Here is a 12,586-nt window from a genome sequence, read left to right on the forward strand (position 1 = left end):
TGCCCTTCACTCCATCCCCTGGCATGTATCTGCTTCCCTCCTTGTCACCTGCAGATGCTTTTCCTCTACCCAACCCTTTCCTCCCACACTCCCACTCCTCCTGAGGGGCTCTTTGCTCTATGAACATACTCTGACTTCCTCTGCCTCCTTCACTTGCTGCTCCGTCTTCTCCCAGCTCTTCCCTGGCCACATCTCACTTTCTTCCAAGCATCTTCACAAGAAGCTGCAGTCATAGTGGCAACCACTTGCAAAATGCTTAGCAGATGGCAACTGCCAAACCTTGTGGTACTCTGATCCCTGTTTCCTCTTGTTTTCTCTGTGTCAAGCGGCCTGTACACAAGACATTTGAAGGAGGGGTGTTCATGTTCTTCCTACTTCGCTTACATTTACTGTAGAGTCTTCCTGTGACCTGAAGCCAAAGGAAGTGCAAGCAGCCATCATATTTCTTGCTGGTTCTCCTCAGCACATGAAGGGTGATCAAACTCAGTTTCTGCAACCAGCCTTTTAGTTTTACAGACCAGTGTCATGGTGAAGGCTATGGAGAAGGACCCACCCACCTCTGTAAAAGTTCCTTGCCTGGTTAATTCTTCCTTTCTTCCTGTGTTGTTGTACCATCAGGAGTGAGTTTAGCTTTGCTTGGGTACAGGCAGGGTAACCCCACCTTGTATTACTGTGTGGGTCTTGCTGCAAGCTGCTTCAGGGAGGCAACTGCCTCTTGCTCCAATTAGCCTGTGTGAGACATTTTCTGCAACAGCTGAGTGTCTTCCCATTGACTCTTACTGCAACCACTTTTTGAGTTTTTACTGGTGTCAATATGAGCCCACCCTTGGTGCCACATACACTCCCTACAGTCCTGAGGTTGAGCACTGCTCTGTGAGTGATGGTGCAGTCCAGGGACAGCAAGATGGGGCTGCTCCACAGGGTAAGGCAAGCTGGGAGTCTTGTTGGTGATCAGGGCAGGTCCAACAGCAATAATTATGACCAGCCACAGTCCAGGGATGTCCAGGTAAGGCCAAAGTGAAAAGGAAGGTCTGAGGTCAAGCTGGGGTCTGGAGTTATTGTGGTCCAAGACTAGATGCAACACACACTCGAGACAGCTCAGGCAAGAGTTAAGGCCAAGGGACTGAGATTCAATGATGCTCCTGGGGCAGTGGTTGATGGAGGGTCCAGAGGATGCTGGTCGGGGCAATAACAGCTGGATGGTGACAACCATCATGAGGGGAAGCCCAGGAATAATGTTACCCCTTGGCTGGTGAAGCACTTCCAACCCTTAACCAATAACAGCACTTATCCTTGGACATTCAGCTTTTTAATTGGCATGGTACTTTATTCTAAGCCCTTTATTCTAAGACCTTTTTATGGTCTCCCACTCAATGTTACGTGACTATTAATAGCCTCTCCTGCAAGGAGCTGGTAACAGAGGGAGAGCTAAGAAAATTATGTTACAAAATGCTACAATCAATACCCTGCAAAGAAGTCGAGAAGATATCCTCACTGCCAGCTTCTCTTTCTCCCACCAGAGCCTCCCAGGTGACACCAGTTCCTCAGCTCGGGCAGCGTGGCCACAACCATAATTCAATGTGACTCCAAAATTTTATTTCAGCAGGAAAAGCTGAAACAGCAGAGGGCTTCTTGTCACCATCTCTGGACAAGACCAGGAGAGGCAGAAATGGCTTGTTTAATGTCATTTCTCATTATTCCCGGCACTTTATGACTCATTAAGTGTCCTAGTTTTGTAACTCGCTCCTGCTGAGCTCAACATTTGATACACATTTATGGGTGGCCTGTTGGCTGTTATAACGATTGAACTATTCATAATTCCCCTAACTATGTTAACTCCTTCCTTTGCATGCCAGTTTTTCTTCAAACAACTGCAAGATAAAGATACAGGGAACTTCAGTTCTTAGCGCAGAATGAATTACATTTATCCAGAGAATTTATTAGCATAGCTATATCCTGCAACTAGACACACTTGTTCTGAGCCTAGAAAAACTTTGCCGTGTCCTACTATGTTTTACACTGCTCCCCTTCTGTATCCACTATGCTTTTTACCATGGATTTATCCATGCAGATGGATGCCTGATACCTATTTCCCTCAGAAGAAGGTCAGCAGCACACACATCAGTGTTCATTCATTTGTATGGAACAGAGTCAGGAGCCAAAAGACCCTTCTTGCCCATAACAGGGGAGAATTAGAAGTACGGGATGCCTGTTTGGGAACTTTCTTGTGATATGAGTGGTCTTGTCAACTCCTGCCCTGTTTTCCAGATCGCTTTCCTTGCGAAAGGTCAGCGAGAATTCCTAACAGAGCCCAGCAACATGTTGACCCAACCCAGCAACCAATGCAAACTGGGCAACCGCATGCACTCAGCACAAGTTTGACAGACACAACTGATTTTTGAGATGACAGAACATTTGACCTAGCTCTTCTGAAAGCATCATGCACAATCACCTTGAAAATAGGTAATCACAGGTCTGTGATTTAGGTTCATTTTCCTTTCATTCACTTAAGGCACAGAGTCACTTAGCCTGGCCACTCTGAAAAGACGTGACTTTGTGTCTACAGTTGTACAAATTTAGTCTGTGTATATTTTGGAGCAGGACTGAAAAGCCACCAACAAAATCATACAGGTCTGCACTGAAGGTCAGTATCTGGGGTTACTTTAAACTCAAGCTGGAAGTTATTTGCAGTTTCAACCAAAGAGTCTGACATAGAACGGTGGCTGATTTCAGACTTCTGGTTTGGAGGAGAACGCTCTCAGAAATTAAGCTGCATGTAGGACTTTCCAAGATGGCCTTGTACTGGGTCTGCCTGGGATGGAGTTAACTTTCTTCACAGTCTGTGTAGTCCTGTGCCTTGCTCCTATGGCCACAACAGATAGCACTGGTAACATACCAGCATTGTGGCTACTGCTGAGCCGTGCTTACACGGCATCAAGCTTTCTTCTCCAATGCCCCAACCTCAAAGGTCTGTAGGCTGGATATGGGCAAGCATTTGGGAGGGGACATAGCTGGGACAGCTGACCCAGACTGACGAAAGGTATATCTCATACCTTATGGTGTCATGCTCAGCAATAAAAGCTGAGGGAAGGGTTGGGGCTAGGGGTACATTTGTGGTTATGTTGTTTGTCTTCCTGAGCAACTGCTATGTGTACAGAGGCCCTGCTTCCCAGGACGTGGCTGGACATCTGCCTGCCAATGTGACATAGCGAATAAATTCCTCTTTTTGGTTTGCTTCTGTGCGCAGCTTTTGCTTTTCTTAATAATGGTATTTATCTCAACCCACAAGCTTTTTGATCTCATTTTCTCCCCCAGTCCTGTTGTGAAGGGAGAGTGAGAGAGTGGCTGGGTGGGCATCTGGTAGCCGGTAGATGTCAACCCACAACTGGGTTCTGGGGAAGTGTTAATTTTCTTTACTGATTCCATTTTGGTTCCAGGTGATCACAAAGAAAACAGGTAATGTAAGTGTGAAATGTATTTTCATATGAGAATTGTCAATTTGATTCAATACTGCCAACCTCGAACATTCAATAATCATCAGCCTTGATTAAAAAGTAGAAAAACACTTGGGATCTTACCTTTTCTGTCTTGCATTTGAGCCCACAAAGATGTGGTTTTATGCCCAGCATATTGTAGTCCAAGTCTGTGTTGCCCGACTGAGGGTGACCCCACTCTCACAAGTGCCTGGTTTTTATTCCGGTTGCTTGCCTTAGGTCAACACTAGCCGTCAGGAGAAGAGTCAAACGAGCTTTATGATTTGGCTGGAAAAATTAGGGACAAGAAGGGTCTTGTTCATTCTCACAAAATATTTTGTTTCAAAAATTGTTTGCACTGAGCAGCCAGGCTGTGTTTGGAGTCTGACATCGGTGGCTCAGAAGGAGCGGATGATGCAGGAGATCTGCACAGGAGTCCAGTTTGTCACTGCAGCATTTCTCACTGCGAGCAGCAGCTCCTGTCAGCAGGAAATAAAAAAAAATCCAAACAAACAAAACCGAACCAACAAAACAAAACAAAAACAAACAAAGACAACAACAACAAACAAACAAAACCCCAAAGCAAACAAAACAAAACAATCACTGATTTCTGTCCAGTGCTTTGACTGCAGTATTTCTGTCTTTCTCCTGCACTGTTTTATACAACATTTAGACACGTACTATTGGTGTCTTGGGCTTTTGCTGAAGGATGGTGTTTTAAAGTTAGGGACATGGCTGTTATGAAATGAAGAAAATGCACAAAATCACCTCTGGAGGAGTGAAAACAACACATTGCAATGCACAAGCTTGAGTGTCAGAGAATACACATCTCTGGAAGGGATTTAGTTATGTTCCTACCCTATGAAACCAGTGACATTTCTTAGAAAAGACTCCCTGTGGGGAACTCAGTCCTTTGGGATGGAGAATGAGTTAGTGATTAGAGATGAAATGCAAAGGTGTTTTCAGCACAGCGGCTGGTTGCTCGATTTTCTAATACAGTACATTACATTGTTAATGGAAACATAGCTTTGCACCTTCTGTTTTTCTCCCAGTAGAATTACTTTCAGCACTGTTTGCATGCCAAGCATGCAGACTCACAGCTGTGAGCTCCAGGGAGAGGGAGAAGGCACAGCTCTGACCTGCAAAAGAAGATCACAAAAGGTCTGCAACAGGACTGGGACCTGAACCCACTGCCTTTGCCAAGTGACTTCACCACAAGACCATCTTTGCTTCTTCCTGCCCACAGGAATTGTCCCACACCATTACAGACAGACCTCAGGAGCCAGCAGATTGGGAAGAAGCATCTTGATTGCTTCAAAGTCCTTTGGGAGATCCACAGGATCAGGAGCTTTCTGTTCCATTCTGTGATGCAGCAAAGAGGGGGAAAACACACTATTTCCCACTGAGCAGCTATGCCATCCCAGTATGCTAATCCAACATGCACTCTCTATTTCGAAGCTGCATGTGTCACTTATTAAGAAATAAGAGAGAGAGCAGGGAGGAACAGCTTTCAAAGAAGCAGGCCGTGCATGGGCAGGAAAACACAGTATGCTAAGTGCTTGGGAAGCCTCAGAGGTAAAAGTATCACCGGAGTGCCACATGGCAGTGCTGCAGGTGTAGGTACCGTGCTGCTAACCTAGCTCTCCATACATGGGTTATGGAGAGAGACAGTCCTGGAGCTGGAAGAGGCACAGAGCTCACTACATTTCATGGTCATGAAATGGGGAAGTAAAGGGAGTAAATTGTTCCGTGCAACAGGAGAGACACCGTCCCAAGATAAAAGCCCTGGAAAGGAAAGCAACAGGGCATGTAAGATGTGTTTCCTTGGGAGCTGAATGCAAATGAGGCAGCTGAAGTTTTCACCCGAACTTCCAGCTGTGCGTTTTTGCAGAAAATGAGGGTGGAAAACCTGGAGAAACATTGGCAGAGAGTTTCTGAGAGGGTTTCTGGCTTGTACTTGAGAGGGGGAAAAGCACCTCCTGCTGTGCTGGTGTGCTCAAGGTATAGAAACTGCAGGGATATCCGACTGGAATTTTGTCCTGCTGGAATCAAATAGTGAACCCCCAGCTCCTAATTACCTGCTCAGGCCAAAATGAGATCATTTTCCAAGTGCTTAGGTAAAAGAAGAGTGAAATCATAAGATGTAAGGCAGAGCTTCTGCTCTATTATTGCAGTGCCAAAGCACAGCATCTTAAATAAAGTCAGCAGTATTATTTTGTGTGTGCTTAGGAGCAAACTGTAATTCCCTCACCCACCATTACCTGAGTCTGTAGGTTACCCCAGTGTAAATGAGGCCATAACTATATATACACAGCCATTAACTTACTTGCTTCCAATCAGCATAACTGCTATCATTGCTTTGTATACCCAAAGAAGAAAAAAATGCAGAAAACTTGTTTACTGGCAAGTTTGTTGCCAGAAAGACAACTTACATGTATTTTTTACACCTCTGGAGAACAAAGCTCTTCAAAAAGACAAGACAGAAACTTCCTGAAGTCAAAACATTCAGGCCAGCATTTGCTTTCTTTGCCTCATATTAGTCAGCAGAGGGTGATTTGATAAATTTTATCAGGGCATTGAGTCACTACATGACAGTCCTGAAAGTTATCTGGTGGCTTATCTAAGCAGCCAAGCCTTGGTTAAAAAAATCAAAGAGACGATTGGAAGCAGAAAGTCAAAGACCAGGACTTTGCAACTTCTAGACTGCCTGCGATACATCACTTATTTAACATCAGATATTGTGGTTAAATGTGCATAGTCTAGGACTGGAAAGAGAGCACAGAGCTGCCTCATTATCCCCTTTGGGCACTCAACAAATTAGGCAGCACAACATCCCTGGCAGCCCAGCTCCATCCCAGCAGTCCTTTTCTTTCAATGTGGGGAAGGGCACAGACCATTAGGATGAGATAGAACGAGAGAAAATGGCCTCAAGTTGCACCAGGGAAGGGTTAGCTGAGATATAAGGAAAAATTTCTTCACAGAAAGGGTTGTCAGGTGTTGGAACAGTCTGCCCAGGGAAGTGATGAAGTCACCATCCCTGAAAGTGATTAAAAGATGTGTAGATGAGGTTCTTAGGGATATGGTTTAGTGCCTGAGTTAGGTTATGGTTGGACTCTATGGCCCTGAAGATCTCTTCCAACCAAAACGATTCCATGCCCTATTAAACCTGCAGGGAATGCTGTCAACAAGGAACCAACCTTCCCTTGACATGTCCACCCCCTTGGCCAACCTGACCACCCTCTGAGCCAGTCCTGGGGGCGAGGCAAGCGGGGATGCTGCTCCCACCAGTCCCGCACCTGCCTCTGGCACTGTGAGCCAGCACTGTGCCCTTGTGGCCAGGAAGGCCAATGGCATCCTGGGGTGTATTAGAAGGGGGTGGTTAGTAGGTCGAGAGAGGTTCTCCTTCCCCTCTACTCTGCCCTGATGATACCACATCTGGAATATTGTGTCCAGTTCTGGGCCCCTCAGTTCAAGAAGGACAGGGAACTGCTGGAGAGAATCCAGCGCAGAGCCACAAAGATGATGGAGTGGAGCATCTCCCTTATGGGGAAAGGCTGAGGGAGCTGGGTCTCTTTAGCTTGGAGAAAAGGAGACTGAGGGGTGACCTCATTCATGTTGATAAATATGTAAAGGGTGAGTGTCACGAGGATGGAGCCAGGCTCTTCTTGATGACAACCACTCATAAGACAAGGGGCAACGGGTATAAACTGGAACACAGGAGGTTCGATTTAAATTTGAGAAGAATCTTCTTCACAGTGAGGGTGACAGAACACTGGAACAGGCTGCCCAGGGGGGTTGTGGAGTCTCCTTCTCTGGAGACATTCAAAACCCGCCTGGACACATTCCTGTGCAACCTCATCTAGGTGTTCCTGCCCCAGCAGGTGGATTGGACTGGATGATCTTTGAGGTCCCTTCCAGTCCCTAACGTTCTGTGATTCGGTGGAGCCCGCGCGGGCCGTCAGGGGGCGCAGCTGCGACGCGTACCCCGCGGGGGCGGGGCTCCCCCGACGGCGCGAGGCCGGCCCCGCCTCCTGGCGCCTGCGGCTTAGCTGAGCGCACAAGATGGCGCCGGGGCCGCCTCCCAGCGCCGCTGAGGTGTACCGGCCCAACCGATTCGTCTCGCTGCCGGCCGAGCTCGACCGGGACACCTATGACGTGTCGCCGGAGAAGCGCCGCGCGGAGGCCGAGCGCCTGGCCATCCGCGCCCGCCTGAAGCGGCAGTACCAGCTGCAGCTCAACAACCCCAACCCGCCCGCCATCATCGTGAGTGGGGCGGGGGGCGCGGGCTGGCGAAGGGGAACCGGGAGGGTCGCGGGGCCTGGTCCGCACCGCCCGGCGTCCTGGAGCGGGGCCCGGGCCTGGGTCTGTGCTGGCGGGGCGCTGCGCTGCCCTCCCCTCCGCGTGACCTTGTGGCCCGTCCCGGCCTGTGCCGGGCGGCAGCCGCGGCCTTTCCCGGCCCCAGCCTCTGCGCAGGGTTGGGGGCTGTCGCAGGGTCCCCGGGGCCTTACCGTGGTTTTCTTCCCGCCCAGGAAGATCCCGCCTTGATCCGCTGGGCCTACGCGAGGACGCAGAATGTGTACCCTACTTTCCGCCCGACACCCAAGACATCCTTTCTAGGGGCCCTTTTTGCCTTGGGTCCTCTCCTCTTCTGGGCCGCTGTCTTTAAAGTGGAGAGGGTGAGTCTGTGGGCAACACATCAGTGAACACCGAATTGTAAAATGTAGATCTGCCCGGAGGCTTCATTGATGGGTTTCTCTTACACCTGAGAATGATTAGTACTGTTTAAGTAATGAGGCTGATGCTGAGCCTGCTCTCTCAAAGCCTCATAACTGTTTGCTAAGTCCTGTTGTGTTAAGAGCCCTGTGTGGTACCCTTGGGTATGGCAAATCACAGTTACTCTGCTCAGGATGTTTTGTCATAACAATTCTCTCCTTAGCACTGACAGTGTAAATTAGTCATAAGAAACTCTTTATTTTCAGCTGTTGACGTGCAGTAACAGTGCTTTCTAAAATAAATAAGTAGGGAGTTTATGGATGACAGATGTAGCGAGGTCTCTGTGAATTGCTTGACCATTAATCTAATGAAGCAAACAGGGAGGAGTACTTGTGTGGATTAGAGTGCCTGATCTCAGCTGGATTTTTAAGATTTTTAGAAGGTTTATCTTGCTTCTGTTCCAACTCCTGAAATGTGGGTGTCAGAATCTGAGCAATGGTAGATTGTTCTGAAAATACTGAGCTATATACATACATAAAAAATGTTAGGTGACTGGCAGATGGTGGCTCTTTTTGCTAGTGAATTTGTGGCTATTGTAAAACACTTTTATTTCCCTCGTTTGCACAAAACTAGTATTTTTAGATCGAGTCACAAGCCAGGGAGTACAAACATCAGTTACAATTAATAGAATATTTGTAGGGGATGCTGTTTACTAGGATGAATCGAAAATACAGGGTTTAGGATACATGCCAAATGTGTTGATGTGAATGTTTTTGAGACTTCAGCATTTCTGCACTATTGTCATGTTGGTTTGGTTTTGTATGTGAAGCCACACTTGGGCTTACCTGCTAAGGGTGGCCTAGCATGTGAGTATTTGAAAATACACCTGTGAGAGTGAAATCTGGACATAGTTGCCTGGGAATATTTAAGGTGAAATCTTTAATGTAGTCTCCAGGACAGTTTGTTTTCCTTTATTCTAGTTCTTTTACTGATGTTTGGAGATTTTTCTTGTTTTTCTGGTAGTATATAAAGCCCAAGAGCTGTTACAACAAACACCTTTCAGAGAAAAAGAGTGTATGTCTGGAAAAATGAGATAAATTGCCAAGTTTTGACCTAGTCTTCTGGTTTTATCCAGCAGAAGGAATCTGGGCAATATCTGCAGTGTCCATGTACTGTAACAACACTTGTCAGAAAGGTACCTGGCTCCAGAGTGAGATACAAATAGGCTGAAAGTGAACACAGGCACGTTTAGCCAAGTTATTAAGAAGTTTCTCCATAATTAGATATCTAAACTGGATTATTCAGCCAGAAGCAGGAGATAAAAACTACAAGTATAAATTAGCTGTGACACAACTAGTTTGGTGAAAAATACATCACAGTAATTGGTCTCTGCTGGCTTGTGAGAGTGGATAGATGTGCAGAGAGATCAGTCTGAGCATGTCTTGCTGCTCTGGTAGGTGAAGCTAAAATGCCTTGTTCTTTTTTTGCTTTTTAACCACAAAAGCTGCTACCAGAGTTTGCCTACAGAATCATTTCAGCTGGAAGAGACCCATAAGATCATGTGTGGTGCTAACTTCCTTTAGTGCATGCTGAAATACTCAAACTGCTTTTCTCCTGTCCTAGGCTTATTGAAGTTTCTTCTCTAATAGGATAATGATGAATGTTCTCTTTCTTCCACAGGATCATAAAGAGAAGCTTATCCAAGAGGGTAAATATGAGCGACCATTCAGTGTATTTTAAGTTCCTGGAATTGCAGTGCCGTTCGCAGGATAGAAATAAAATAAGATGTATTATGTGCTGACGTTTCTCCTTCGTAAGAATAAAACTTAATTGCTCGTTGTTTGTCTTGCATCTTTAACGATTATGGGGAGTGCAGAAATGCAGGATCCTGGTATCTAATGCAGATAAATAAGGAGAGGGTGTCCTGAACTCAACCAGCATACTCTTTTGGTCTGCGTGTAGAGGCTCCTTTGGAACTGTGGAAGTTGCTGCTGTCAGAGCAGCACAGACTGAAGTTTAAAATTAGTAGCAGGCTAAAATACTAAGCAAGCCCAAAGCAGTGTCCTCAAGAACTACTGTTTGCCTATAGGTATTTCTTCCTGGTGGCAGTTTGACTCTGTAGTTTGCCCTAATTGGATAATGGGCAAGTTCTGTGATACTTTACTAGAAATTTTAGGAGCCTGCCTACCTGCTCTCAATAACTTGAGTGGTTTTTTTTTTTTTTTCCTTAATAAAAAACAGTCCTAAACCATGTATTTGTTTATTTCAATAAACTTTGGATAAAATAACCAGGCTTGGAAAAAGTGAGCTGAACATTGTTGTGGTGTATGTGACTAGCATTTCTGCTAATTCTGAGGTTCCTCTGAGTGGGAGACAAGAAATAAAAAGGATTTTTATTTTTTATATTGGTTCTGTTGCAGTATAGGAGAATTCTGTTTCACAACTTCAGATAGGCCATGATAAAAAATAAAACCAAACATAAGTTCATCTTTTGCCTGCAAACATGTCTTCTCTGCTTATTCCTACAGGAGCACACGTCTTTTCTGTTCAGGTCAACTGGTGTAGAGCATATGGAATTGTTACTGTCGAAGTACTCAAACATGAATGCAGGGAAAAGATTGTTAATTCAGACTAATTTTCACATGGCTTGTAGGTGCCATTATGATCCAAAAGCCCTCGTTCTTCAGACATTGTACAAGAATGGTTTCTTCCCAAATATTGAGATCCAGGCCAAAAACTGTAGTCTGATGCTGAAGTTGAAAACTCCCCTCTGCTTTCCAGGAAAGCAGCCTGTTTGGAGTTGGCAAGAGCAGCTCTGCTAAGTCACCTCCCTGCATGATTAGGGTGCAGATATGGGCCATTTGCAGTCCTCTGCTTCATCAGAGTGAGTCAAGGTTTTTCATGTAATCATGGAGTGGCTGGGGTGGGAAGGGACCTCTGGAGATCATCTGGTCCAGTCCTCTGCTTAAATAGGGCAACCTAGAGCTAGCTGCCTAGGACCATATCCAGACAGCTGCTGAGTATCTCCGAAGATGGAGAGACTCCAGAACGAACCTCTCTGGGTGATGTGTCAGTATTCAGTCACTCTCATGGTAAAAATGAATTTCCTTGGTGTGGTGTGGGGTTTTTTGGTGTTGGTTTTTTGTTTTGTGTTTTAGGGTGGGTTGGTTGGTTGGTTTGGGATTTTTGTTGTTGTTTGGTTTTTGTTTGTTTGTTTTTAATTGTTTCCTGTTGCAGCTCTTCCCTTTACTCTCCAGGTCATGAAAGGTCAAGGCTATGGGGAGCTTGGCACCAAGGTTGTGTGCAGCAGCTAGCTGTTCAAGGCTGTGGCCTGCTTTTGCAATCCCATATGTGCTCTCGGCAACCCTCTTGCACCTGTCTCTGCAGCATGTTCTTCTAGCTTAACTAAAGCAAACCCAGATTATTCTGTCTGCAGAACAGCTTCTAAAAGACTGTCACAAATAATATTACAAGATACGGCTGTGGGTCACTGCAGAGAGAGAGGCATCAATGCATGGAGAAAGTGGTATTTAGGGAAAGAAATAATTGCTTGTCTGAGCATGCTAAATTAACTGTCTTCCTGCTGCCACAAACTAATTTCATCTCCCAGGACCCATTTCCTCAGCTAATTGGAACTTGAGCTGCCACGTGTGTAAATTCTCCCTTGCAGCTGTATTTGTTTCAGGCCAGTTGAGCAAATGGTTCACAATGGGTTGTAGATGAGTGCAGTGCCTCTAGTATTTTAGGCCAGCCTTGTATTGCTGCTTGTGGCACCTGCCACAGCCCTTTCCTTTGCAGATGAGCATATCTGATGCTATGTCCCTGCAGATTTGAGCGTGGTGCTTGGGGAAAGGCTGCCCTACTTTTCTGTTGTTTGCAGAAGTCTCCAAGTGGTTTTCTTGGAAGTAACAAACGTGCTGCGCCACTGGAGGTGGAGTTGGTGGTTTGAAGCAGCAGTGCTGGATGCGTAGAGGAAGGAAAGGGGAGTTTCCCTTCAGAAATGTAGGGTGAAGACAGGAGAGTGATTCTGCTTCGTGGAATTTCACCCTTGTCTGATGTGTTGCCACCCATGTCTGCTTCAGTGAGGAGTCTATAGCAAGAGAAACTCAAGACTGCAGATCACTGGGTGGTAATTTAGGTCCCAAACAGAAAACAAGCTTTTCCCCTTTGCCTGTGAAACATTTAGATCTCCTTTATCCTTGCATCAGTCTGATTAAATCAGCTTCTCTGGCAAATTGATTCTCCTGAATGTCCTTTCCTGAGATGGCTATTTTAGAGTAAACATCTCCCTGTAGATTTTATAATGTAATATTTGCTCAAAGCTGATGCTTTTTTATTTTTTCCCCCCAAGGATCTGGTGCAGATCCAAAACCAATGATGGATGTAACTGACTAAAGTTA

The 12,586-nt window shown here is 45.9% G+C and overlaps 1 protein-coding gene across 1 annotated transcript; it reads left to right on the forward strand.

Annotated features, from left to right (window-relative positions):
• The first annotated feature begins 7,502 nt into the window (after positions 1–7,502).
• NDUFB4 (NADH:ubiquinone oxidoreductase subunit B4) lies at positions 7,503–10,025 on the forward strand. The gene is made up of 3 exons (XM_065852347.2): positions 7,503–7,736; positions 8,003–8,149; positions 9,867–10,025. The coding sequence occupies exons 1-3, from the start codon at positions 7,536–7,538 to the stop codon at positions 9,924–9,926; spliced, it is 408 nt and encodes a 135-aa protein (XP_065708419.1). The 5' UTR covers positions 7,503–7,535; the 3' UTR covers positions 9,927–10,025.
• Positions 10,026–12,586: the final 2,561 nt, after the last annotated feature.

Source organism: Patagioenas fasciata, chromosome 1, assembly GCF_037038585.1.
Source record: "Patagioenas fasciata isolate bPatFas1 chromosome 1, bPatFas1.hap1, whole genome shotgun sequence".
NCBI classification, from domain to species: Eukaryota; Metazoa; Chordata; class Aves; order Columbiformes; family Columbidae; genus Patagioenas; species Patagioenas fasciata.

Bases quoted from the DNA above. Each gene is read 5' to 3' on its own strand.
- NDUFB4 (XM_065852347.2), top strand. From the start codon at position 7,536: ATGGCGCCGGGGCCGCCTCCCAGCGCCGCTGAGGTGTACCGGCCCAAC. The intron at 7,737-8,002 runs GTGAGTGGGGCG...CTTCCCGCCCAG, and splicing joins CCAACCCGCCCGCCATCATC to GAAGATCCCGCCTTGATCCG. The intron at 8,150-9,866 runs GTGAGTCTGTGG...TTTCTTCCACAG, and splicing joins CTGTCTTTAAAGTGGAGAGG to GATCATAAAGAGAAGCTTAT.